Source organism: Ostrea edulis, chromosome 4 (assembly GCF_947568905.1).
Source record: "Ostrea edulis chromosome 4, xbOstEdul1.1, whole genome shotgun sequence".
Taxonomy (NCBI): Eukaryota; Metazoa; Mollusca; class Bivalvia; order Ostreida; family Ostreidae; genus Ostrea; species Ostrea edulis.
The window spans coordinates 88122820-88150565 of record NC_079167.1 but is presented as its reverse complement, the minus strand read 5'-3'; the positions used below and the strand labels follow the sequence as shown (position 1 = coordinate 88150565).

General features: G+C 36.1%; 1 protein-coding gene and 1 long non-coding RNA gene across 2 annotated transcripts; one reads left to right on the top strand and one right to left on the bottom strand.

Moving 5' to 3' along the window:
• Positions 1 to 158: 158 nt before the first annotated feature.
• LOC125668366 (nucleolar RNA helicase 2-like) lies at positions 159 to 27424 on the bottom strand. The gene is made up of 15 exons (XM_048902432.2): positions 27255 to 27424; positions 25888 to 25941; positions 24633 to 25014; positions 22222 to 22305; positions 21899 to 21918; positions 21516 to 21587; positions 20720 to 20837; positions 20141 to 20326; positions 18818 to 18966; positions 18496 to 18702; positions 16328 to 16552; positions 12938 to 13011; positions 12450 to 12609; positions 2130 to 2264; positions 159 to 1339 (listed from the first exon to the last, which is right to left on the bottom strand). Exons 1-15 carry the CDS (start codon positions 27309 to 27311, stop codon positions 1013 to 1015), a joined length of 2250 nt encoding a protein of 749 aa, XP_048758389.2. The 5' UTR covers positions 27312 to 27424; the 3' UTR covers positions 159 to 1012.
• Positions 338 to 10609, top strand: LOC125668367 (uncharacterized). Its single transcript, XR_007367549.2, has 2 exons — positions 338 to 476; positions 6770 to 10609. It is a non-coding gene; the product is annotated as an uncharacterized LOC125668367 (long non-coding RNA).
• Positions 27425 to 27746: the final 322 nt, after the last annotated feature.

Here is a 27746-nt window from a genome sequence, read left to right as displayed (position 1 = left end):
TCGTGAAGTTTTAAAATTACAAAGTTGTGAAATGCATACCAATAACATATGAACGCACGCGATGAACATGTGCTGTTTTCAGTCCGTACGGACTTGCTACACGTGATCAGAACAATGCAATATGTATGGACTTTTTAAAACAAAACAAACAATATAAAAACGTAGCATTTATAAAATTTTATTCTCAACTTTCGAATAAATATTCTAAAACGCATTTCATTTAATATACCCAAACTTATTACTGTTAGCGAGAATCTAAGATAGCGAGTCCATGTTACGCAAAACAAAACTGGATGCTAAAATGAAAGTTGCTATCCTGATGGAACTTTTGGAGGGTAAAACCAACTCAAAATGAAAGTTAGAATACTTCCCTAGATTGGTGTCTGTGTTAGGCCAATCAGGGTGTTCTGGAATTAATTTTCGATTTAATCATGATCGTTCTGGAATTTGATAATGGATAAATTTACAGTTTGTTCGTAAGTATTTCGTCGTTTTTTGAAAATTGACAGTTTCTGAGTCAATTCTTTAATTCAAGAACACGTACTTTCATTTTCTAAACCAAGGTATTATTTCAACGATATACGTTCAAGTAATCATGGCTAAATTCACACATCAAAAATGTACACACATTTTTATATATCATTGAAATGTACACCATTTATGTGACTATAAGTATTTATGTGATTCCAAAAAGTCCAGGGTATTTACAAAATCGTACGTCTATCCTCGGTAACGGAGCCAGATCTACACTACTAATCTTCAAAATTTTACTGGGACGCCCCGTGATCAAATTCTATAGAACAATCGAATGATTTGATCGCATCCTATAACACATAACTAAACGCCGTATTCTGCAATATTTGCTGTAAATTAATTCACCATTTCAATGTGGTAGCTATATGCGAGTTTTTCCCTTTGTCTACAACTTTAAATAGGCAATTAACTCGACTGAATTGACTTTAATTTATTGCACAACATACATATAAATAGTATGAATCCATGTATTGCAATATCAAAATCGAATCCTTTTGTTTTGTGGAAAGTCCCCACTCCTGTCGGCAAATCTTTTAAATCCCCCTCTCCCATTAAACCCTCCCCTGTTTGAGCCTCCAAATGTCCTGTCTGAAAATCCTCTACCCCCTCCCCTTCCCCGACCCCCGCCGAAGCCTCTACCGCCTCCTCCTCTCCCCCTCCCTCCACGACTCCCCGAGGAAAACGGTCTCTCTCTCTCTTGCAGATCTGGGAGTTCAGTGGCCTTGCACAAGGTGTCGTATTTCCCATCTGTCCAATAATCCAAGACTTGAGCTTCACAGTCAGAAGGAAAGTCAAACACGGCTCCCTGAAAAATCAAAGTACAGCGTGTAGTCCTGGCAGTTTTCCAAACATTCAAAGAAAAAAATAATATAATGACTGTAATTACAGTATTTATTTTCAGTACACTAAATTTGTCCTTAAGTCTGTATTCTTCATAGGATTGATGAGATAGGTTAGTATGCTTGTTCGTTATCTTTATTTGTTTAGAGAATATTTTCTAGGACAAGCATTATTTCAAAAAATCAAGGCCACAACAATGACTTTTACAATATGTTCATGAGCGCATAAATCTAACCCTTTAACCTCCCTCACTGATAACAATCCACCCCATCGAGACTTCACTTCTCTGTTCCAAAGTGCAATTTAATGTGCTATTGATTTGATAGTATGTAACATGTAAACATAAAGATTGAAGAGCAATATTGTTAATATATTTGAGGCGAGACTCGTTCCAAATCTCCAAAATAAATTGACAACAAAACAATCCCCAAGGGCAAAAAGGATCTTGGCCAACTGCTCATGTGGAAAATTGCACCCCATACTTGTTTTGAAATTTAAACTCTAAATTCTATAATTAACTTCTTTTAAACCCTGTGTACCCACAGTTAGTAACCCTGTAATTCAAAACGCTTTTATGTGCATTCAGACTAAAGATCGCTTTGTCAATTTATTACACACAATAACAGTCTGTCGACTAATTCACAAGACTCGGTCAAACAAAAACAAAACAAAAAACGGGGGGTGGGGGTGGTCGCCCAATGGCTGAGTGTTTACTGTCCAGACAATTTTTAAATGTACTCATTAGAAACACTTACCATCCTATCTTTGCATAAAGTGAGCCATCGAAGTTTTTCCACCAGGTCTTTTGGCAGACATCTTTCTAATGCACGGTATATGTAGTTGTTCCGCTGAATTTCATTATTCGTTCTCAGGTAAAATGTCGTGAATCCCTGCAATTCAAAACAAAATGTTCATCTCTACCACAGACACTTGACGGCCAGACCCACACTACCCTCAACCACAGACACCTGACGGCCAGACCCACACTCCCCTCAAACACAGACACCTGACGGCCAGACCCACACTCCCCTCAAACACAGACACCTGACGGCCAGACCCACACACCCCTCAAACACAGACACCTGACGGCCAGACCCACACTACCCTCAACCACAGACACCTGACTGTCAGACACACTCTCCCCTCAAACACAGACACCTGACGGTCAGATACACTCTCCCCTCAAACACAGACACCTGACGGTCAGATACACTCTCCCCTCAACCACAGACACCTGACGGCCAGACCCACACTCCCCTCAACCACAGACACCTGACGGCCAGACCCACACTCCCCTCAACCACAGACACCTGACAGCCAGACCCACACTCCCCTCAAACACAGACACCTGACGGTCAGATACACTCTCCCCTCAAACACAGACACCTGACGGTCAGATACACTCTCCCCTCAAACACAGACACCTGACGGTCAGATACACTCTCCCCTCAAACACAGACACCTGACGGTCAGATACACTCTCCCCTCAAACACAGACACCTGCCGGTCAGATACACTCTCCCCTCAAACACAGACACCTGCCGGTCAGATACACTCTCCCCTCAAACACAGACACCTGACGGCCAGACACACTACCCGTAATCAGACTTTCAGAGCTTATTTAATTTGAAGATCCAGATCAAAGCGAGGTCCCAATCATTGTTTATATATCTAATCCAGTATATCCATGTTACTAGAGAGTTTGATAAAAGCTTGAAAGACTTAAAATCCATGAAGTTTCAGGAAATTAGTTTTGCACATAAAAAGGGGCGGTGCATGGAGGGAGTGTGGGTTCAAACATCAGGAACCACAGGTAGCTAGGATTTCAACCAGCAGCTCCCCACCCACATAGTATGTACTGTACACAGGGAAATATTCGCCCCCGTTTTACTTTCGTCCCTTTCGCTCTTGTTGTCACTGGGCGAATTTAAGACTGGGTAACATTGTCCCCCCTTATATATATCTCTCTTTAACACATCTGTGTCTGGGCGAATTAAAGACTGGGTAACATTGTCCCCCCTTATATATATCTCTCTAACACATCTGTGTCTGGGCGAATTTAAAACGGAGCGAAACCGTCAACAAGTACAGAACCGCGAAAATAACCCTGCATACAGTGTAAGGATGATAAACAATAGGAGGATCTACTCATCATTTGATTGGAAAACACCTGTAGATCAATAGTCTTGAATTTTAACGCTTTTATTGAAATTCATTTAAAACAAAGGGCCTCCGTGGCCGAGTGGTTAGAGCATCGCGCTCAAAATCACACGGCCTCTCACCTCTGTCGGCGCGGGTTCTAATCTCGCTCGCGCCGGTAAGTGAGAAAGTTTCCCAGTTTACTTTCGGAAGGTCGGTGGTCTCTTCCCAGGTACATTGTATCTGGGTTCTCTCTTCCACCAATAAAACCTGGGCGCCACCATATAACTGAAAAATTGTTGAGTGTGGCGAAAAACATCAATCAATCAATCATTTAAAGCAATGCATTCACCACCAGAACAATATAAAACCGTAAGACTTTATTGATAGAGTTCCATATGTAACTTAACAATATACATCCTTGTCAGCTAGAATTCGACAGTCCTCTTTAAAAAAGAATCATAAGACTAAACACTCTTTATTTGTGTATAGAATTAAAACTACGTCACTTTTTAAATTGTTGACAATGTGTAGCATTTAGATATGAGCTCAGCGCACGCATTGTGCTAACAATACTTATCAGTCGCCGAGTCGGTGTATTTTCTACCTGGCAAATGTTTAGATCGATACAAGGGATTTTCAGAAAACGAAATCTAGGTCAAGGGAATTTCCATCCCCAATGGTACTATTTATAGTTCTTGCAGAAACCTTCCCCTATCTAATGTCAACAGCTGTGCACTGTGATTTTCATTGTTCATGTATGTTTTGGGTTTATTTTTCCCCCCCAAAAAAATTATTTTAAAAACCTAAATTGCATAATTTGAACCGATCATTATATTAATGACGTCTGCATTGCTACTCTGTCTCTCTGACACTTCTCTCTATCTCTCTCTGGAAATAATCCAAGTGCAGTCATAAACAACACGTCAACCATGTCATCATTTAAAGTTTTAGGTGACCTACCTACAGGGATAATAAAATTCCGAGAAAAGTCGAAGGAAGCTTGACGAAGCGTCTGAATCAATTAGTAGATATTTTTCTGATAAGTAGACCTAGTTACTAATTTCAGAAAACATGCTGCTACTGGTATATGTCTAATTCAGGAAATCCCACTAGTTACTGATGGCGACTCATTCAACAGTGTAATGGTATCTGCGGTTTCATCGGGAAATAATTTTAAAACAGTTGCAAGCCCTCAAACATGCACTTCCAATCTTACTAAAATGAGCTCCTCTTTTTTAAAAAAAAAAGTCAGATTTGAAGGCTACGTAGCCAGTAACTTTCGCTCTGTTCTACCATAGTTAACTGTTGCATGCGTGGGTCTTATGGAGTATTGCATGCCGTTCCAGAACTTGTCTAGTTTACTTTTTTTTTTAAAAAGAGGGGCGGATCGAGGAGCTGATTTTAATCAGATTGCCTACAGTTCATTATCTGAGTATTCTTATTGGCAAAATGATCCAATCTTTGTAAAATTATTACAAAATATCTTGTCATAAAAAATCTATTTATTTTTGGGGTTGACTTAAAAAAGTAAAACACACAAACATATGGGTGGGTCAAGATGTTTTACAGATCAACATGCATTGCCTGGTCCCCAGAAAATGAACTTCACAACCCCGCCATTATTTCCGTTCACATACTTTTAATCTGGTCGTCAATTATATCTTGGCTAGTTCAGGGACACCATTGTTTGTAAGAGCATACGTACTTTCAGGTGTGCAGGATTCGAAACTAATGACGTCAGACACACCTAGCGACCGTATGCATTTCTACCTTCGCGGTGACACATAAGTAAACATTTATTATAAAGACATGGAATATGCTGCATTTTTATACACCTTTAGACACCTGAAAAGCTTTTTTTCCTGTAGAAATTCACGCTCTTGTAAATCATACCAAAAACAAGTATAAGTTTCAATACCGGCACGATCACAGCATAACGTTTCATTGGCGGATCTAGAGGGGGAGTTAAGGATCTATCCTTTCTTATATGGTACAGAATAACGAAAAGTACTTCAGAAATGAGGTGCATTTTGCAACTAATATTTATGACCTTAGGAAGTTCACCATGTCTAACCCTCAATTTTAAACAAGACACCCCACCCACAAACTTTGGTTCTATTTGCCCTCTGCAACAGATATTCTCAATTCCTTACCAGGTTTGTTATATACTGAAACATTGGAATTCAGAGGGACACGTATCATACTTCACCAATTCTGTAAAACGAGTAGCCCATTTCCTAATCGATGTTAAGACGACCTATTGACAAACGCTCATTTCAAGGACAAACACATTGCATAATCTATTGGGTTGGGAAAAAAAATCATCTGCACAAAACAAAGAAAGCATGTTTCAAAGTTCAATAACAACGGCAAGTCCTGGCATGATTTAGAAAATATGAAAGGACCAGCAGGATAGACTGTTTTGTTATAATTCGATTAGTTTACCAGGCTGCACAGTGCATTTGTTAGAGGACCTGCAGCAGACATAAGCTTGACCTCATTGTGAAGCAGCTGCAATCAAAATAGCCAACTGTTGAAAACAAAATATTGATATTTACACATCTCTTATCTGGACTTTTTAATACACCTATTTATTATTAGATATCTCCTAGGCACCTGAGCCCACCTTTTAATTCGTTGTCTTTAGCTTTTTATGATTTCATCACCTATCTATAATTCTAAAGATAATTATAAAACAAATATTGGGGAATCTAAAAAAAACAACAACAGATTTGTAGCTAATACACTAAAGAGGCATCCGGTGAGAAAGAGGGACACTTTGCCATGCTTATCTGATGAGTAAGCGACAATAGTACGCTTTGTGACCCAGTGTTGTAAGTTAGATAACCCCTGCCACAGTGCTAAATCTATGCGAGAGTAAACCCCAGTTGTCTTTCTTGTTACTGAGACACTGGCAATGGCGAGGATGTCGGGCACTGCAGCAACAAATGTGCCTACATACTTTTTAATGTGAACTCTAAAATATTTTACAAGCCTATTAAGACACCCCCCTTTCAAACTAATCCATTCTTATGATGTATTTCATCTCTACGCGCAATAATGCGGTTATCCGTCTTTTTTTTTCGTGGTACCTCCATCCAACGAAAAAATAATAAATCCATTCCTTAAACAAATATCAAAGAGTTAACCTTTCTAAATAATGAACATGAAAACAGATTGATTGACTGATTAATTGTTTGTTTTACATCCCATCAAGAATTTTTCACTTATATTGAGATGTCACCATTTGTAGGTGAAGTAACACAAATTTAGACCTATGCTTAGCGCTTAGGGCCGTAGCAGTGAGGGTTTTTCAACATGCCAATAGGGCCGTAGCAGTGAGGGTTTTTCAACATGCCAATGCCTGCCATGACACGGGACCTCCGTTTTTAAATTCACATCCAAAAGACCTGTGATTCTCATTTCTAAATGCAGAGCATTTACCCGAGTTTACATTTTAGGTTTGACGTGGTCATGGCACAAGCGGGGTATGAACCCACGACTTCCCAGTTACGAAGCGAATGCTCTACCACTTAGCTACCGCAACCGGTCATATGAAAACAGCTATCAAAGATAGAGCTAACCTCTACATGTAACAAACATGGCATCAAATAGCACAGGAAGCTCATTTCTTCATACAACAAGGAACAAGGAGTAATTTTCACGGACAGAATTTCGGAATTTCTTGCTTTGCATTTGGAATAAGAAACCATTGAATAATTAAATGCAACACAATCGGATTTCTGTTTAGCTCAATAAAGACCCTGAATAAACTAGTATGAAAGTGTAAAGCGTTTTCTGTACACAGCCTGACAGGGAAATATACTGAATGTAGGAGTTAAATCTGTCAACAAGGAATATATTGAGTGTAGCAGTGATTTCTGTAACAAGGAATATATTGAGTGTAGCAGTGATTTCTGTAACAAGGAATATACTGAGTGTAGCAGTGATTTCTGTAACGAGGAATATATTGAGTGTAGCAGTGATTTCTGTAACAAGGACTAAATTGAGTGTAGCAGTGATTTCTGTAACAAGGAATATATTGAGTGTAGCAGTGATTTCTGTAACAAGGAATATATTGAGTGTAGCAGTGATTTCTGTAACAAGGAATATATAGAGTGTAGCAGTGATTTCTGTAACAAGTACTATATTGAGTGTAAATTGATTTCTGTAACAAGGACTATATTGAGTGTAGCAGTGATTTCTGTAACAAGGACTATATTGAGTGTAGAGTGATTTCTGTAACAAGGACTATATTGAGTGTAGCAGTGGTTTCTGTAACAAGGAATATATTGAGTGTAAATTGATTGAATATATTGAGTGTGGCAGTGATTTCTGTAACAAGGAATATATTGAGTGTAGAGTAATTTCTGTGCATTTGGACACCAGAATGCAGTACATGGCCTACATTTTTTTGACATGACTTTGATGGGCTTGCTATATGCATATTATCAGTCTTATTAGGTTTGTAACTGATAGTCTGCGGAAATATATGGGTTGATCAAGCCCATAGACGATATGTGCCGGTTTGTGCTATAAATAAATGTTTCATATTGTCGAGGACCACATCACAGCAGACAGTCAATATGATTTCTTGCAAATTTGTTGTAAATTTCAGCTGCATCCACCATATTGCCATCAATATTTTTGCAGCTGATTGTCTATAGAAATATAGCCAAGGTCTTATGAATGTGTGTTTTGGTGAATGAAGTGCTCATTTTCTGAAAGGAAAGTATTGGTGTAGTGAATTATGGGATGAAAACTTGTTTACACGACAGAATGACTAGCTTGGCAGTGATTGCCATTTGTGATATTGTTGGAGTTTTATATGTTATTATGTTCCCAAGCTTTCAGAGTTTAGGAACATATTGTTTTTACTGTTTCTTCTCCTTCCTTTTCTCCGACATTTTTGTCTGGGAGTGTTCTCAGAAACCACACAAGAGATTAAGATAAAACCTTTCTGAGATGGCAGTATAACATTTGTAGATGTGCAGAACAAATGACATTTTGTCTATACATGCATGCACCACCGCGGTGGTCTGAAGATTAGAGCTGTGGAGGTTAGAGTGTTTGCCCCACATGCGGAAGGCTGGGGTTCGAATCCCGGCCGCAACAGACCTAAGTTGTTAAAACAGGTAGTGAGAGTTCCATCACCAAATGCTCAGCATCAGGTGTGAATGTCACAGGTCCTTGGAGATGACCTTAAAAACATATGTCCCACGTCACAGTAGGTGTGGCACGCTAAAGAACCCTTACTGATCAATAGCCGTAAGCGCTGAGCAAAGGCCTAAATTTGAAGCCCTTCACCATTCTTGGTGATGTCTCCATACGAGTGAAAAATTCTCCAGAGAGATGTTAAACAAGATACAATCAATCAATTAATCTATACATGCATGCACGTGCATTGGGTTTTTGGTACACCAACTTTGGAATCAGTCTAAACTTGCATCTTTGTGTTTTTTAAAGAATTTGTTTGAGATTTTTATCTTATTGTTGGTAAAAATTCAGACCCGTAACACTGATTGGCATGATCAAAATTACCAATCTGCATGCACATAAATAAATGTTTGCTTCATTTTGATTGAATAATACAAAAATGTTTGTAACTCTCTTATGAATAAAGGGAATGAAATGAGATTCATGGCATTGGTAATAGATAATATGAGTATAGATTGTTGTGACAAAAAACTCCAACACATACATGCATGCATATCGTCTTTTGAAGGTTAAATTTTTTGAGGACCATAACGGTTTTTGTTTTGTAGTTGTATCTTGGCACTCTTTACAATTTACTACGGTCAAAAGTACTGGCCAGCATGTGTGCGAAATTCTGAATGGATGATTTTAAAATCATGATAACTTTCTTATATATGATGCAAATGTTATGAAATTCGTATTATTGGTGTATGATTTGAATGTCTGTTGAATGACATCAACACAAGTACAAAGTCGTACTTGTTTGCGTGTGAATACACATGCATTGACTTTCTATCAATTCTTTGGTACTAATTAAAAATGGCCATAGCCATAGCATTCTTATAAAAGACTGCAATCAAATGAATCTTATATTGGAAGCTTATCTTATGAATGCCTAATCAATGATGTAAACAAAAATAGTCGGATCAGATTCACGTGACTGTAAGTGCAATGTATCTGTTGATGTCTAAAATCGAGTATTTGTCTATAACATTTTTCGTTTTCAATGGAATGTGTAGATTGTAGATATATGTGAGCACTCTCTACTCTGTGTGAGGCCAAAATCACCTACCACGATGTGCAAGCACGTGCTGAATTTTGACTGGATGATACTTCGTCAATAACCGAATTGTTTCATTATGAAATGCACTGAAAGTCATAATATCAGTACACAATGAGATGCTCAATGGATTAGCATGTTCAAAATCACTGACATCAGTGCATGTGAACGTTAATTTTGATTGTATCTTGGATAGTGCTTAAACGTCTACAACTTTCTTGCTTTTCCATGAATTAGTTTGAAAATTATACTGTATACAGAATATCTATTGAGATGCTTAACAGATTGGCATGGTCAAAATTTTTGACCAGCAACCACATGCATGTGCAGTTCACTTTGATTGGACAATACTGACTTTACATAGCTCTCTTATAATTTAAGGAAATAAAGTGAAAGTCATACTGTTCTTAATGAAGGTGTGTTTTGAACGATTTCATAGAACTTAAAATCAAACAAAATGGCACCACTTTGTATCTGGGAGATGTTTGGGGAACATCTGTTATGGTTCCTGTTACAAATAGAACTAGTGTTTTCTTGTTTTTACAGCTTACAATTTATTGATATACATCTTGAAAGGATCAATATCTACCTATCCTCACTTGCCTTTACTGTGTAGTAATAAGGTTAGGACTCACTTCCTTATCAAATTAAAATCTCCACTGCTTTACATTGAATTCAAGCAGATTCTTGTGATAGTAATATGCATCATGTATATTTATGGTATTTATTCTGTCTATGCATATGCTTTCTTTTTAGGTGAGAATCTCTTGAGTTGTTAGAAAGCTGTGTTTGAATCTTTAGTATATCATATATGTAATAAAATATGTTCAAACCAAAGTGGATTGACATTGATTTCAAAAACTACAACTTCCAATTGTCCGTGTTCAAAAATGCCTCTTTAGTAGGCGTGTCACACTCTAAATCGAGGCCACTGGGACTTAAATTAATTAAGATGATATGGCCATATTTTTGGGCTTATGTAATCCTTGAATCACCAGATTTTGTCAATTTGTGCATCTATAGGGGAATGTAAATTGCAAATTAAATTCAGGTCATTAAAACTTTTAAACTCATATTAGTATTTAATAACAATTAATATGTATAATTATTGTTTTTAACATTAATGATATAAATATATGCAGTATTATACTACAAAATTTGCAGTCTTAACATGCACATCACAGAACAGATAGAGGAATTGTCTCATGGGAATGATGATCTAAGCCATGGTGTTTCAAGGAGTTTAATTACTGCCAAATTCTGTCCAATTAAGATCCATTTGTCCCTTGGGAGTAATGGTCTAAGCCATAGTGTTTCAAAGAGTTCAGCTGGACATGCAAAAATTATTTTGATAAGGGCCAAATTGCATCTGTCCAGTTAAAGATTAATTAATGAGTATAATGTAAGAAGGTTGTGGGGCATTTCTTTTTATACTTTCATGTAAAATACTCGAATCTGATTGGTCAAGAAGCATTTGAAAAAACATATTGTTACCCTCTGAGAACAGAAAGCACGCCCTCCAGGGTGATAGTATCTAGCAACGGGTAACAGTACTTGACAACGGGTGATATTATAAAAAATTATCACATGCGTCAAATTTATGCGCGTACTGTTCGCCGCAGTTTGTTAAACGATGTAATTTGAGCATTTGTAATAAACACGAATACCAGCATCGATATACGAAAAATCTCATGATAGTGATTGATCAAATGTCAACAGACGCAAGTCTTTCTGCTTTGTTGTTTATATAACATTCAGTATAATAAAACAAATATTGCATGTAGTTGAGGGTAACATTGAAAATTTTCACCCCTCGAAAAACTATTGTCAACCTTTCAATGTTACCCTTAACTACATGCAATATTTATATAATACAACCCAAAATGAGGGGTTTTGAAAATGGGGCCAATTTAAGTCTCAGTGACCTTGATTTAGAGTGTGACACACCTTCTACTAAAGATGCATTTACTGACCAAGTCTGATGATTCTAGACCAAATAATTGTCCAATTACGAGTCGAACAGGATTTGGCCATATTGTCTTAATCAAATGTCACAGTGACCTAAATTTAAAGTTTGACCCACCCTCTACCCAAGATGTATCAGCTGAAAAAGTTTGAGGATTCTAGGTCTCATACTATTTAAGTTATGAAGTGGGACCGACGGATATACAGACACAACTGCCATACCACAACAACGTCATATAAAAAGTATAATTCTAGTGCTATCATTCTCTTTATAAATACATATCTGGTAATTCTAAAACATGAATATACATGTATATATATATAAAGAAAAATCCCTCTGTAATCAAATCATTACATCACTAATATAGAGGTACACATGTATCACAAAACCAATATTTGGATAGAACTAGAGCATGAAAATGACTTTCTGAGGACTGTGCTTTGAAATTGTTGGTATTTATTTCATCAAAATTGAACTACAGATGTTTTTTCGAAAAAAAAAACCCAACAAACCAGCTTTAAATATGGCAACTCAACTTTCATCACACAGTAACTGAATTACTCAAGTATCAACCATGATGCTTGTGACACGGTCATACCAGTGATAGAGCCCCTAAAATTAATTCAACCTCCATTTAAATTTTTCTTCTCTTATATTTTAGAAGTCTTTAGAATTTTGATACAAAACCATTAAATGACGACAGGAGCTCACCTCTTTGGATGACAACATAGAGCGCGATGTAATTTTAGTTGAGCCCGATATCAAGGCAAGAGCAGCAGCCAAAGCATCCTCTGCACCTCGGTCTGTTATTAACTCCTGCGCTGATGAACGAAAATAGTCCAGTGTCTCTGATGCTACCCCTTCTATAGATCTAAAGAAAAGAAATTGGAAGAAAATGGAAATGAAAGACTTACTTATAAACGATTAACTGTATTCAGATAATGAAACCAGCAATTCACATCCACACACATTCAGTATTATAATACTTTCAACTTGTGAGGGTAACAGATAATTTCTCAAAATCTTTTCGGTAACTGCAGATTTTGTTTATAGTATAGAAGTTATCTCCCTTACAAACATGGCGGATTGTCAGTGTCTCCGTCCTCATTATCCTACACATTGAATCAGGAGTTGGATGAATTCACTTTCTCAAAAATCCTCAATACACTTTTACAAACACACACCAAACAAGAGATTACCTCACTGCATCGTCTACGGATGCCCGAATAATATCCTGCTTCGTGGGTCCAGCAACCCGTCGGAACTTGATTTTCTGAAATATTTAATACATAAATTGACGATAAACTAAGTATTGAGTTTTGTAATACTACATTATAATATTCTACACTGATATGCACAGAAATTTTGTACAAACAAAATAATAATTTAAAAGCTAACTACATAATCTATTGTTATTCACAACTGCATTTTCTGCCAGAATTTACCGAGTTAAATCCTGATGTGTCGTCATTTGTGTAGAATGCATATCACAGTATATTTACATTTGCAATGTTTTTGCTTTTAAAGGGATTGATTCACGATTTTCCTCCAAATTTTGTTTTTCACTTTAAATGATCTGACAAAATCTATAGTCTCGAGTGCTACAATATGTTTAGAAGGTTTCACAAAAAAATTAATGTGTGTTATTGTTTAATAAGTTTTCAAAATAAATGGATATTGATCCAAGTTTATTATATAAATCACATCTCAAGTATACTTTAGGTAAAATCTGTCATTTAAAAGTTAGAATTTGTGATTGTACAAAATGAAGATGCTTTAAATTACAAATTAACGTTTCACTGGTTTGTTTGTTTAAAGACTCGAGTCTTTGTTTACATAACACAGAATCAAAGCTAAAATATTGCTCTTATCCTTGCATTCAGACGGTCCAAATTTTAGTTGTCAACATTAAATGAGCTATATTTTTAATTTTTAACATAAAAAATGAAAAACATTTCTTTCAAAAAACGGGAACCAGTCCCTTTAATATCTTTATAAATTGTAATAGCTGTGGTGAACAATGAATGTATGAATCTTGATAAATATAGTACAGTGAAACTTCTCTAAACCAGCCAGCTCTCGGACCGATAAAAACGGCCGGTTTATAGGGATGGGCCGGTTTTCTGAGGGGCCAGTTTGGAGAAGTTTCACTGTACATCTACTGTAACAGCTGGGAATTCTGACAGAAATGAAAAGTAGAATGTAAATATAAAATATAAATTTCATTTTTGAAAATACATGAGAGTATGAACTGCATCATGACTCATGAAGTACGCTAGTGTGAATTGTCGCAGTTCATACCCTCATGTATTTTCAAAAATAATCTTTCTCAAATGAATTGCTTTTCCAACAATTTGTATATTACTGAGTGTCTCATTTGGCTAATGAATGTGTTGACCATCTGTTCATGCCTTTTTTGAAATCTCAGATTTTTAAAAATCATTTATCATCATAAAGCAACGGTATCTGCAAAGATCAAGGTAGGATAATGGCCCTTTTAAAATGGCCCATATTTTGAAATGACTCCATGCACAATCCTTTAGTCCATGATTTAACACATGAAATACACCATGGTCATAATTTTGATAAAAAAAATACATTGATCAAATTTATAACCATATAACCTTGTGTGTTAAATCACATATATTTCATTAGAAATTTTAAGTACACATAAGCATATTTTCAAATTTATTATCTACATCTTTGATATAAGAATGATAATTTGATATAAAAATGATTTTTTGATATAAAATGGTACATATTAAAAGCAAACTTGTGCAGTTATTCTAAAGGTGCACCAATTCCATGGGGATCCGGGTTAGAATAGGTCCTCAGTACCCCTTGCTTGTCGTAAGAGGCGACTAAATGGGGCCGTCCTTCAGATGAGACTACAAAAAATCGAGGTCCCATGTCACAGCAGGTGTGGCACGATAAAGACCCCCCCCCCCCCACTGCTCAAAGGCTGTAAGCGCCGAGCAGAGGCCTTAGTTTTGCAGCCCTTCACCGGCAGTGGTGACGTCTCCATATGAATGAAACATTCTCAAGTCGGACGTTAAACAATATCAAATCAAATCCAAGGTGACCAGATATAGGCAAAAGTTTTATCACGTTTGTGTTGGTCTAATAATACTATAGAAAAAACCTATGGGCCACAACACTGAGCTAACTTGATCCTTGACAATTGGAAGTGTGAGCTATAAAAGGGTCTTGTTTTTCTGATTTCAGAAATAAAATCGAAACAGAATTTCCTACAATAATACATTTACACAGTGTGTCCTTATTAACTACAAAGATTCGTGAAATTTGTTGAGCGGTTTCAAAGTTGCACTGACAACAGCACTGACTGACGGACAGGTCAAAAACATGATACCCTCCGCAATTCATTTAACACTGTGAGGTCTGTTGTCTCGACCCTGTAGCTTTGACACATGGAAGTGTGAGCTATAAAGGGATATAAAAATACATGAGGGTATGAACTGCAACGTTGTGACATCATAAGATTTTGCGAAATCAATGATTTATTTAGATTTGTGCATGGTATTACCATAAATTTTGTTGGAGTCTTTTCCAATGGTTATTGTAAAAAATCTTGTTAAATATAAAATGTTTCAAAAGTCTAACTTATAAATAATCAATAATATGTTCCAAAATATTGAATCCAAGGGCAATAACTCTTCATTTGGTAGAAGTTTTAGAAAAGTAGGTCAAAGTTCAAGGTCATTAGGTCACAAGTCTTGTTACCAAATGAAAAACCTGGTCATGAGGAATCGATATGTGAAATATCAAAGACATTTACCCATTTGGTTCAAAAGATACATGTACGTTAAGAGCCAAGGTTAATGTTTTTTTCCTTTAAGGCCAGGGTCGTGACAACAGCTCTCCGGACATTTGTCCCGATGAGCTTAAAAACAGGAACAGTGAGCCTTTTATACAAACTTAAACACACTTGACCACTATTTATAGAACACTATTTATAGAATTGCTGATTACAAGACCACATGACAGATCTCCTCACACAAACTATACACCACATGAGGGTGCACTTGAGAAATTATTTTCAACAAAATGGCACACTCAGTTGATCTTTGACCTCCCCAGCAAGTCCCCTTTTTAATATACTACTTATACTTGAAACAAGATTATAGTATTTCAAAATAGTGCATTTCTTCCAGAACCTGACATGATGCACACAGCTGGTCGTGTAGCAAAATCTGTGCATTGACTTACAACCAAGATTTAGTAATCCAGAATGTGTATTTTTGACATAAATCGTTCATCTTAACACACTACCGCAAGAGCCGTGGCGCTTTACGGTAACAGGGGTCCCTATCTCCGGGCAAGCCGATTCCAGGGAGTCCGTCCCTTACAAAGAAAAGAGAACTCTTCCCGGGACCTCTGTCGCCGTCTCCGAGTTCGTTTGCGTTACTGCACACGACCCTGCGAGGAGCCAACTCCGTTGCCAGGTTCGGGAATATTAACCCGATTCCCTTTTGATAGGTGACAGGCAGTCAATTATGCTTTTTGCTTTTTAGACAGTGCCCCGTTTCAGAACAGAGTTATCCTATCTCTTAGGACCGTAATACACTCACAGCTCTGTACTCCACATTCCCCAGTTTCATTTCTTCTTCAGGTTTATAGAAGCAGATGCAGACTCCATTTTTCCCAGCACGACCCGTTCGTCCGGCACGATGGATGTAGGAGTCCACGTCTTCCGGAGGATTACACTGGATAACCAAATCCACCTCGGGAATGTCCAGTCCTCGGGCAGCTACATCTGTGGTCAAAAGGACATTAAACTTCCCGTCTCGGAAACCCTGTCAATAAATCACACAATCTTGCTAAAAAAAACTTGTTATCTCTGTCAATATCTTGTTTTTGTTAAACAAGATGTATTGGGTTTCTCAACAGAATTCGCTACCATGCATGAATTATGCAGAAAGACCCGCTTCAGGATATAAAATCTATACATATACACTTACCAATGTATAGTCAAGAATAAATCTTTAATGTTTCAATGTTTGTATTTTTCAATAAAAACTGGGAAATACAAGCAACTTTTCAACTTAAACAAGAGCCCCACAGGCCTTATCAGTCAATTAAGTATTAACTCAAAGTAGCAATGGTCCCAAGGTCTATGAAATCTAAAAAAAAAAAATTCATGTTCTATATATCTATAAAGATAAATTCTAATATTTAGCAACAGTATAAAACAAGATGTGTTCTTAAAAATTAAATGTCTCCGCACCCACAATAATGAAAGACTTTACATAATACATGTAACATTAACACGATATGATTATTAAATATGGTCCCGTCCTCGAGTCAAAACACTGGGGTTGTGTAATTCACAAATTTGGTACATCCTTTTCTACTTTTCCTAAATATGCACTTAGTTTTTATCCATATCAGCAAATTTAAAGAAGTCTTTCAAATGATAAAGACCATAATAACTACAATAAATTATGCCCCACCCCGGGACCAAACGCAGGAAAGGACTACCTACTCTTTCTGAATATCTATTTAGCTTCAATTTAGTATCAACAGCATTAAAGAAGATATCATCGAAAAGTTTTACAAGCATATACTATATTTACCAAGTTTAGCCTCGCACTGGAGTCAGAACGTCCACCACAGGGATGGTAAAAATTACCATTTTGGTAGAGGTCTTCCTGCTCTACATCATCAGGAATTTAGTTTTCCTTACACAGTTGTAGAGAAGATTTTTGAAAATTAGTAATTTTTGGCAGATTTTGCCCTGCTCCTAAGGACCGGGCATGCAGGAGTCCTGAAACTTACAATTTAAGTCCCCCTTGCCCCAAAGATGCTTCATACCAAATTTGAAAAGAATTAGAATGGTAGTTATCAAGAAGACGATAAAAGTGTTTAATTGTTAACACATTTAATCACAGACCATTCTGGCCCCACCCCGATACCAAAACCAAAACACAAATTTTCCGCCAAGTCATCCCTGAATACATATGAACTTAATGATCTTAATCTATATGGGCATCATAAAAATGAAATAAATTCACAATTATATTGTCAAGGTGTGTTAATTTTATGTGTGTATTCGAACAACCTATCATCTGTCGATTTTCATCTAAATATTTCTGTGACTGACGGAAACTTTACATCATCGGCTGTCAACAACCTGAACAAGCAAACATTGTGCGTATGTTTAGCTGTAGCTATAGAAACCTGAAATTACATTAATTTTAGTACAGAGCAGCATATATCTTTTACCAGGCAAGTCTTCTCATACTTTTGTTCATTTTATTGCTGTTGATAATTGCTTGATTCAAAAGGGGGTAAAAGCTGACGCTAAATATGACATCACAATACACTGCTTACATCAACTACGTTATATTTCCTGCGTTAAATGAATAGGTGGATCAAGTGTCTAAAGTTGTTTTTGTAAGATATTAAGGGTCTTCGTTCATCTTGTAAAACATTAGCTCAACCCCCTAGTTCACGTGTACCTTTAGAACGGTCTCTCTCGATGATCACACCGTAAAACATTAGCTCCACCCCCTAGTTCACACGTGTACCTTTAGAACGGTCTCTCTCGATGATCACACCGTAAAACATTAGCTCCACCCCCTAGTTCACATGTGTACCTTCAGAACGGTCTCTCTCGATGATCACACCGTAAAACATTAGCTCCACCCCCTAGTTCACACGTGTACCTTTAGAACGGTCTCTCTCGATGATCACACCGTAAAACATTAGCTCCACCCCCTAGTTCACACATGTGTACCTTCAGAACGGTCTCTCTCTTCTCCTGTGGAATGTCGCCGTGCAGTACGTGTGCGTCCTGTTTGATGTATTCACTGCATGACAGGTCGTCTGCCTCCCTCTTGGTCTCATTGAATATAATGGCACGGCCATTCCTACCACTGTACACTTGAAGGACGTCTCCAATCACTGCTGGACGGTCCCAGAAACTGCTGCGAATTGCCAAATGCTGTAATAAATGCGAAGTTAAAATTAATATTAAAAGGTGTGCTATTAACTGTGAATTTACAAGTCTGTCTGTCTACAGTAAACCAGAGGAAAGTAAGTGGGTATTAACATGGTACCTGCACCGTCGTGGAAGTTCGATTTTCCTGGCTGTTAACAAGAGAGATTTTCGCCAGGTTGTCCTCTCTCATGTACTTTCTGGCTGTTTCATGAACCCAGGAGGGAAGAGTTGCTGAAAATAACAGAGTCTGAGGGTTCTCTCCATTCTCTGAAAGAAAAAATTTACAAAATGTGAAACCTGTATCAAAATTTAAGATTGCAGTTTCGGAATACAAAATAATTCCACCTAAAAGCGTTTTGTATATAATTTTTTTAAACCATCCAAAAATGTATGACAGAGTAAAGGGAAACACCTTTCTTTTCACAAACCATACCAATTATTCATACTTGATCAGTTATTCAATCAATCACTTAGGTGTTGACATTAACTGTTGTGTGATTGTCCAGGGCAGGTGAAATCTCAGTTCAGGCAAGACAAACTTGCCAGATCAGGAAAGTTAATATTTCAGTTAGAAACGTGACATCTTAAACAAACATTGAATTAAATTCTTTATTCCATGATTTTGTCACACATTTATGCTTTGAAAAATCCTTGATAGCATTTCTACCTAAGTGATTAATTGTATTGCATATACTGTAAATGTATTACATTTGGCTGTGTATTCTATTTAGCGCCTTTGGCGGAACGCAGCTTCCGCTAAATCAAGTACATCGCTAAATGCCATCCGTAAATCTGGATGTTTAAAGTAATTCAGGAATGCGCTAAATCAAATTTACGCTAACTTGTTGAAAAAACGATTTCTGCCAAATATCGTACACGCCAAATATAATACGTTTACAGTAGTCAACCTTCAAAGTATGGCTTATCATGATTTCATAACAAACTTGGACTGAAAGAAGCATGGCTTTTCAGTCTTCTCTTAAATAATTTTGGGGTAAACAAACAGAAAAGGTGAAAAGACAGAAAAGGAAACAGGTTTTAGGCTGCATGGCAGTCTGAGTTGTTGGGGCTAATCGTCATGGACACTGGTATGGTGTGTATGATCTGCGTTACACAGGCTGAAATACCAATTACTGTATATCCTAGTTATTTGTTTCTTGTTTCCCTTTAGAATTCTTGATTAAAAATCAAAATTTAAACATGATAAACTTTGAGGTATATAATAATCATTTTTTTTAATTTTAAAAATTTCAAACAACCAAAATTTGAATTCAGGTAAGTCAAAATTTGGGTTTTCTAGAAGGGCAAGATATGAAATTCAATTTAAAAATTGGGGAAAATGGATTAATGAAAAAAAAAAATCACTAATTTTTTAACTGAATATCGGCAGTATTTTAGCAAGGGAAAAATCCCTAACACAAGGAATATCACCATCACTGACCAGTTTTATAAGCAGAAGATATAATGGTCTCAACATCATCTGCAAACCCCATGTCCAACATTCTGTCCACCTCATCCAGAACAACATGCCGCACACCACGGAAGTCCAGGTTGCCCTTCTCTATGTGGTCTTTGATTCGGCCAGGTGTCCCCACCAGGACATCAATCCCTGATCTGATGGCTCTCACTGATAACATGTATAACTCCATATCAATTCCCACATGGAACTCCAAATCAATTCAGTGTTATAGTAGTATTTATGCTACAAACAGACTTGTTACAGACACTTGTATTTATGTTGCATACATAAACTTAAGACAACTTCACGTCTGATGGACTAATGAAAAACAAGCAACTTTCTTGGCAATGTGATAACAAGGTTCTGGTTTAGTGTGTCATTGCGATGCCATTCAAAATTCTTTGTCAATTAACCAAAACATAATTCAAAAGTTTTTCACAGCACATTCATTCTTTACAGTAGTAACAAAATAAGAATTGATTGAGAATTTCTAACAGAAGGGCCTATCACAATTGCCCGTGTAATAATCTGTTATAATAATCATGAAATAAGAGAGCTCACTCTGCTTCTCATACGGAGTTCCACCATAGAAACAGGCCACGTTCAGTCGGTCGCTGATTGACTCAAACACATCTGACACCTGTTTAGCAAGTTCTCTGGTTGGTACCATGGCAATAACCTAAACATAAATGCAACATTTTTCAATGCAATTCAACACAATGAGCACTCCGTCTACTTTAAGCCACCTTTAAAAATTATGTTTGCCCTTTCCTGACCCAGCATCTAAATTTGGGTAGGTAGTAGGTGGGGAAAATATTTTTTTTTTAAACGACGCTAAGTCAGCGTACTTTTGGGAAACATCATTTTCTCTGAAGTCGATTTAGTAAGTTAATCAGTGAATCTATGTTAAAACATAGATATTATGAATAAAGAAAAATGGAGGAAATTTGGGAAAGTTGGCGATGTTTTGAAAATAAATCATGACTGTAGTGCTACTATATGTTTCAATGGGAATTATGGAAATAAAGACCTTGTTACTTTTTTCCAAGTAAATGTTTCTATGCATGCAAAGGTAGTTTACTAAATTGGGAAAAATTGACAAATTCCAGTTGGGAATAGGGTCAAATCTCATCCCCTGAGCAAGAAGTAGCAGATATAAAATTAAAACTGAAGTTGAAGAGGATGAGAAAATTCTGAAAGTTAATTTTTTTTTATCAATTCTCAGACACTTAAAGGTTTAGAGTCAGGCAGTTTTTTGTCAGTCAGTCAGGAGAGGACAAACAATTTTTTTTAACGGTGGCCTTAACAGAATGGCAAAATGCAACACTTCATTACAATTCCACAGAATGAAACTTGCCTTTGGACAATGAGGTATTCTCTGTGTTTTGTTCTTCTGTAAAACTTCCACAAGAGGTAATGCAAAGGAAAGCTACAAAGAAAACAATGGTAGATCCAACAAGCATTTCACACTGTTTTAAATGTTGCTAAAGGTGATCCAATGATTAACAGCAAATACAAAACGCTCAACATTATCCGTTAACTTCTGTTGAATCTAAATTGAAACAATTAAAATGTACATGTCTTGGTCAATAACCATGTAATTTAAAGCTTTCACCATAATAATTCTACTTGATATAACATTTAAAATGCATCAATTTCATTTTAATTATAATATTATTCTACTTTGAGATGACATTTCAATTTCAGAAGTTCTGAGATGTTAAACTTCTTCCTACTTACTGTCTTTCCTGTTCCAGTACCTACATCAAATAGAATGAAATCTTTATTTATGTCTCTCTCTCAAAAACAAAACAATTTAAAGAAACAAACAAGCACAAATTGAAAAAGTTTCTTTCAGAAAATCAACAAAACATTACATAATAACAGTATTCCTGTATCTCAGCAAAAGTTAATAACTTGACATGAAATCAACTGAGAAACATTTCCTTCACAGAGAACACTTAGCATAGAAACTATATGTAATTTTGCGCTTTATAAATGAACAAAATAATAATAATAATTTATATGTTTAACAGTGAAAATCAAGAGGTATATAGACTTACGGGCTTGACCAATGACATCCTCCCCATTGTACACATGATTAAACGTCTTGTACTGTATAGGAAACAGATAATTTATACTTCTTTCTGTAAGTAAAGTAAGATTTTTCAATTAAACATTTTATTCAGGAGTCCTATTGAATAAACAAGAGGCCCATGGGCCTTAATGCCTAACGGTCACCTTAGTAACATGCAACAACCTCTCACTGAACAGACCAATCAAACAAAACGTTAATTCTGTAAAAAGATGAAAATATATTGTCCTTAGCTTTCTAGATTAAGATTTTTTCAATGTCCAACAGGAAAAGAGCATTTCAAACAATGTTGGCGTGTGCACTATTTCCAATGTGCCTCAATCTATCAGTGATGATTTAATTTAGAAACAAATTTGAAAAGGACATGTAGGGCTGAAATGATACGCCCCCTTCACGATACGATACATATTGCAATACTTATGCCACGATTCAATACTTTCAATACGATACAATTTACAGAAGAAACCAACAATAACATTAATTGAAGATAAAATTAATTACCAAAATTCAAAATCATAATTTTAAAAGCAAAATGTTTCTGAACTGCCAAACGGTAAGATGCCTGTTGGCTCTGTAGTTTAAACTGATAAAGTTCATTATTATTTTCGTCAATCTCAAGGTAAAAAACAATCTGAACATTATTCGACGCCATTTTGTCCCCCATGCAGGTAAAAATAAGAAGTACAGGCCGAGCCTGATGTATTTTACTGAACCTGTTTGTAATAAACATATCGAAAATCCAGGCAATAAATCGAACATTGAATCGAGCGTTTATATTGAACAGTATCGATATTTCGGTGAATTGTTTCAGCCCTAAGGCCATGCCAGGGTCACCAGGGTATTTAATATAAATCATCATCAAAGAGTCATATACAATATATCAACACTACAATTTAATTTCCTATATCGATGAAAAACTGAGAATTGTGATATAAAACACATTAAATCAATATTACAACTGGACAAAAACAGATTTTATAAAGGATACGATAACAGTTAAAACTAAGGATGCTCTGTGAAAATAAGTTTTCTTGAATAAAATTATTAGACTTCAGTTAATTACAGAAAGAAAATCATCACTGATCTATGTGGTGCAATAGTGTAAGTGGTAATTTTTCGACAATTTCCAAGAGCAATGAATTAGATGTACATGTATATTGAAACTGTTGAAAACCTACTATCAAAGATTAATAAAAAAAAAAAAACAACAACACCACACCAGAAAATGAAATTTGTCAGATTGTTTTTTATTTTCTTGTTAAAGGTACTCATCATCAAACCTGATGACACATTTTCTCTCATGTAACCTCTCCCACCCTCTTTAAAAACAAAACAGTACATATATATGTTCATTGAATTATTTTGTCCACTTGACTGAGCCCTCAAATATGTGACTAAACCATCAAGAATTCTAGACGTCTCCATATGAGTGTAATATTGTCGATAGGGACGTAAAACATTATCTAATCAATTAATCTAAAATTGTGTTCAAATATATCATTAAATTTCACTCAAGTTTATACTGTAAAAAAAATATAGAGAGAAATAAAATAACCCATCCACCCTCACTTTCAAGCCAGAACATCATCTTCAAGAGATATGAAATAAATTAATTTGTAAAAATTTGTACTTTCTCCAAATAAACGTTTTCAGATTTCAAAAGAAAACAAATATCAATCATTGATCAGTTTAACACCCTCCAACAACATCACCACCACCACCAACTCCTGCCACAAAGGCATTCAAATTTATACGTTTTGTTGATAGCTTTATTCTCTGTCTTACTGACTGTGAATTCAGTTTTCATTCAATATTAGATTTGAAGATGTATTATTTAAAAGCAGCAGATTTTATAATTATCAATACAGCCTTGTGACAAATTTGGTCTGCCCTGGAATCTGTACCCCCGAGACAAAAAAGAACATTTTCAATTTTGACAGAATAATATTATCTTCCTGAATATGCAGTCATATTTGATGTCAACAAAAAAGAAAAGTTTTAAACATTACAGACATTCACTATACACCCATTTAACCCCTGCCGCGAGACTGAACGCCAACTCCAATTCATTAATTTCAAAATTGTTTATGGAAAGCTTTCTGCACAACTATAAATTAATTCTCATTTAAGATGTATGGAACTAGAGAATATTTTTGAAAATTTGTTGTCCTGCAACTATGCATAATGCCCCCCCCCCCCCCCCCCCCCCCCCCCCCCCCCCCCCCAGAAGACACAACATACACCATCAATTATTTACAATGAAGATTCAAACCAGCAACATTTTAATTGCCAGACTACCGGTAACCCATCACACCATTCCACTAACTAAGGAAACTTTCCAACTCCGGAGAACACACTCAACTATAAAAGTACACATACTTTTGAGCTTTTCCACTGTGGAATCTGAGATTCTGAAGTTTGAGAAATCCCCTAGGATCTCTTCCTCCGTTTTCTCCGATTTGATGACATTCTCCTTGTCCGGAGCTGTTACATTAGTACCACTATTCACAGTGTTACCATCATTCTCAGAATCCACTGCTTCAGTCTTAACATCTGAATTTACACTGTGCCCATTTATGGCTGCTTTTTCATCCTTCTTCGATTTCTTCTTTTTATCTTTGCTTTTGGTTGAACTCTCTTCTGTCCTGTCTGTCGATTTTCGGTCTTTTTTAGATTTCTTTTTCTCTTCCTTCTCTGTGGCTAACTCTTCGTGCCCATTTTCTGATAATTCTTTTTCAGATTGTTTCTTTTTATCTCCAGCCTTAAAAACAGTATTATGCTGAACATGATACAAGTAATACAAGTATGCAGTAATGAATATTGAAATGATCATACAAGAATGATACTGCAAAGTAGGTAAAATGTAAAATAATAAAGTTACAACATTCACATTATCTGACACAACAACGATTGTACAAATCATGGAAAACACCTCAATTCTAAACTGCCCACTCCTGGTCCCCATTGGAAATAAGCCATATGGCTTTCATGGGTTATCCTTAGCATAGGCATATGCATTAATTTATTCACTGTGCTCTTAAAGTCAAATAGCTGTTTAAGTTTACCCTTTTATCTTATGTATTTAACAACAACTTTTGTTTTAACTATGTGTTCCTCTGTGATATTGTCTTGTTTTTATATTGTATATGTGCCTATTCCTAAATAAATAAACTAAAGTCATGTACAATATGTTGACAAGTCTTCCATCCCTATAGCAACAAAAATAACAGAGATTGAATTAATTTCAATGATAATGACAACATTAATAATCTTTATTTTTATAAAGTCGGCCATACAAACAACAATAACATTAGCTATATATATATACTAGCTATTGACTGACTTGCACGGGGGTAATTTTGTGGGAGGAAACCCCAGTACCCCGAGGAAACCCACGTGTCTGAGTGGGCGATCACCATACCCTCCCACATATAACCAGTGTGCAAAATTAAAGATGGCCCGATAGACAAAATAGTTTTTATGTGCTAATCTTAGTGTTTTTATTTTGGTCTATAGGAATTTGGTGTGGTTTTATAGGAAATGACTGTGGACCAAATGTCTACAGGATTGAAGTTAGTTTCACACACTGTATATAAACCACTACTTGTGACAATTTTCAGTCAGCATAACTTACCTTTGACACTTTCTTTTCTTTCTTAGTTTTCTCCTTTGAAATTTTTTCTTTGCCCTACAGAACATAGTTACAATGTTATAATAAGAAACTGAAATTTATCTTTTCCAAGGCACCCATGATATTCTACCAAATACTTATTTCTTTCCTCGTTCACCACTTGTATGTATGATTATGATAATGTAAATATTTTACAGCTGCTCACACAAGAATAAATTCATTATTGTGCAAAATTTGTAATTTGATGATGTCAGATTTTTCATTAGTGCACCTGCAATAGTTCAAAAGACATCAAATTTCAAATACAGCTTTGTAAGTACACATGTGTAGTCCGCAATAATGTTTTCATTATTGTACTTTAGCCAGGTCACTTGATTCTTAGCGATTTCCAGAGTATACCCAGCTTAGTTCAATTCAGCCAGATGTTATCAGAAGTAGGCTAAAAGTGTCTGTTCCACAAGTTGTCAACTTCAGGAGGAATAACACCCCAGAGAAATTTATTATGGATGAAAAGTGGAGAAGATATGTACAATTAAGATTTTGAAATTGAAAACTTTCAAATTTACGGGTACTTTAATTAGTCAAAAAATGCAGTTTTAGTCGAAAGTAATCTGGGGAAAACAAATCTGAACCTCTGCTGGACTTGAGTCTACAATCAGAACAGATCAGAAGTAGACATATTTGAAAACCGACTGAGCTATTCGGCTAGACAATCCCCGCAGGCCACCAACAGTATGAGTAATCCTAATCTCGGCTTGAGTGCAAATTAATTTCTAGAACTGGCCGAAGCTGAAAGTAAATTTCCAGACATGAATTATGAAGGACTGCTCCGAGATTCGGTGAAGGCGTCAGTCCAAATATTCAGCCAAGCCGAATCTCAGCCGAGATGAAGAGTAATCCCAAATACAGTATTTGACATTTTCCAGCTTTTGGATTAATATTTTATGTGCTTGATTTTCCCAAACACATGATCAACCTAGTATCCCATCTAAAAGGCTGGACACGGACAAGCTGAAAGACATACTACATCTCATACTGAACCGAACAGCATCTAGAATTACTCAACGGGACTGTCATCTCGATCATATCCCTCAACAACAGTAACTAAAGCTTAAATATAAAAGGTTTTCAGAGCCAATGCAATGGTGATATTAAAAAATATATCCTTTCGCAGAATTTCATGAAAGCACTGAGCTAAGACTTGTTACATGTTTTCAATAAATCGAGGAATACTAAATACATGCGACAGATCTCTGAAATTATCTTACAGTTATAAATAGTGTTAGTAACATGTGCCATGTTGTTACGAAATTCTCTATTTCCTCTAATAAAAATATATATCATATTATATAAATCATATGTCATTTTACCTTTTTAACTTTTGGAACTGGTTCCTCGACTGTGTCCTCTATCTTTACTTTGACCATTTTGATTCAAAATTTCAAAACAAACATAAAATATATTCTATGATCAATGATGTGTTTACGTACCACCGACCTCGTGGTTCCCAAGAATTTAGAATTAACTGCATTTCAAACCCGATCTTTAAAATAGTGAGGTTTCTTCTCCTTGCTAGACCTAAAGGATAAACTGTTGGCACGTCAAATTTCTGGAATTGGCAAATTTTTAAATAGGAAATTAATTGAAATTAATATTCACATAATGAATATTATAAATTTTAAACTTTTATCTATTGTTTTTTTACACATTTGTTTGTGGGGAGCGGAGTCGACCGAAAAGATGCAAATATACCTCACATTCGAGGATTTACGGACGTCACCTGTTGTAAATTCTGATATATGCATGACGACCTGTGTTAAATGTCTAGCTCATGTTTGATGCGGATGACGATATGAAATGAA

What these genes read in the sequence shown, in the direction of transcription:
- LOC125668366 (XM_048902432.2), bottom strand. Translation starts at nt 27,311, where the DNA reads ATGGTCAAAGTAAAGATAGAGGACACAGTCGAGGAACCAGTTCCAAAA. An exon ending in AAGAAAAGAAAGTGTCAAAG is followed by an intron (nt 25,015 to 25,887) that starts GTAAGTTATGCT and finishes ACTGTTTTTAAG; the next exon opens with GCTGGAGATAAAAAGAAACA. An exon ending in GTACTGGAACAGGAAAGACA is followed by an intron (nt 21,588 to 21,898) that starts GTAAGTAGGAAG and finishes TTTTCTTTGTAG; the next exon opens with CTTTCCTTTGCATTACCTCT.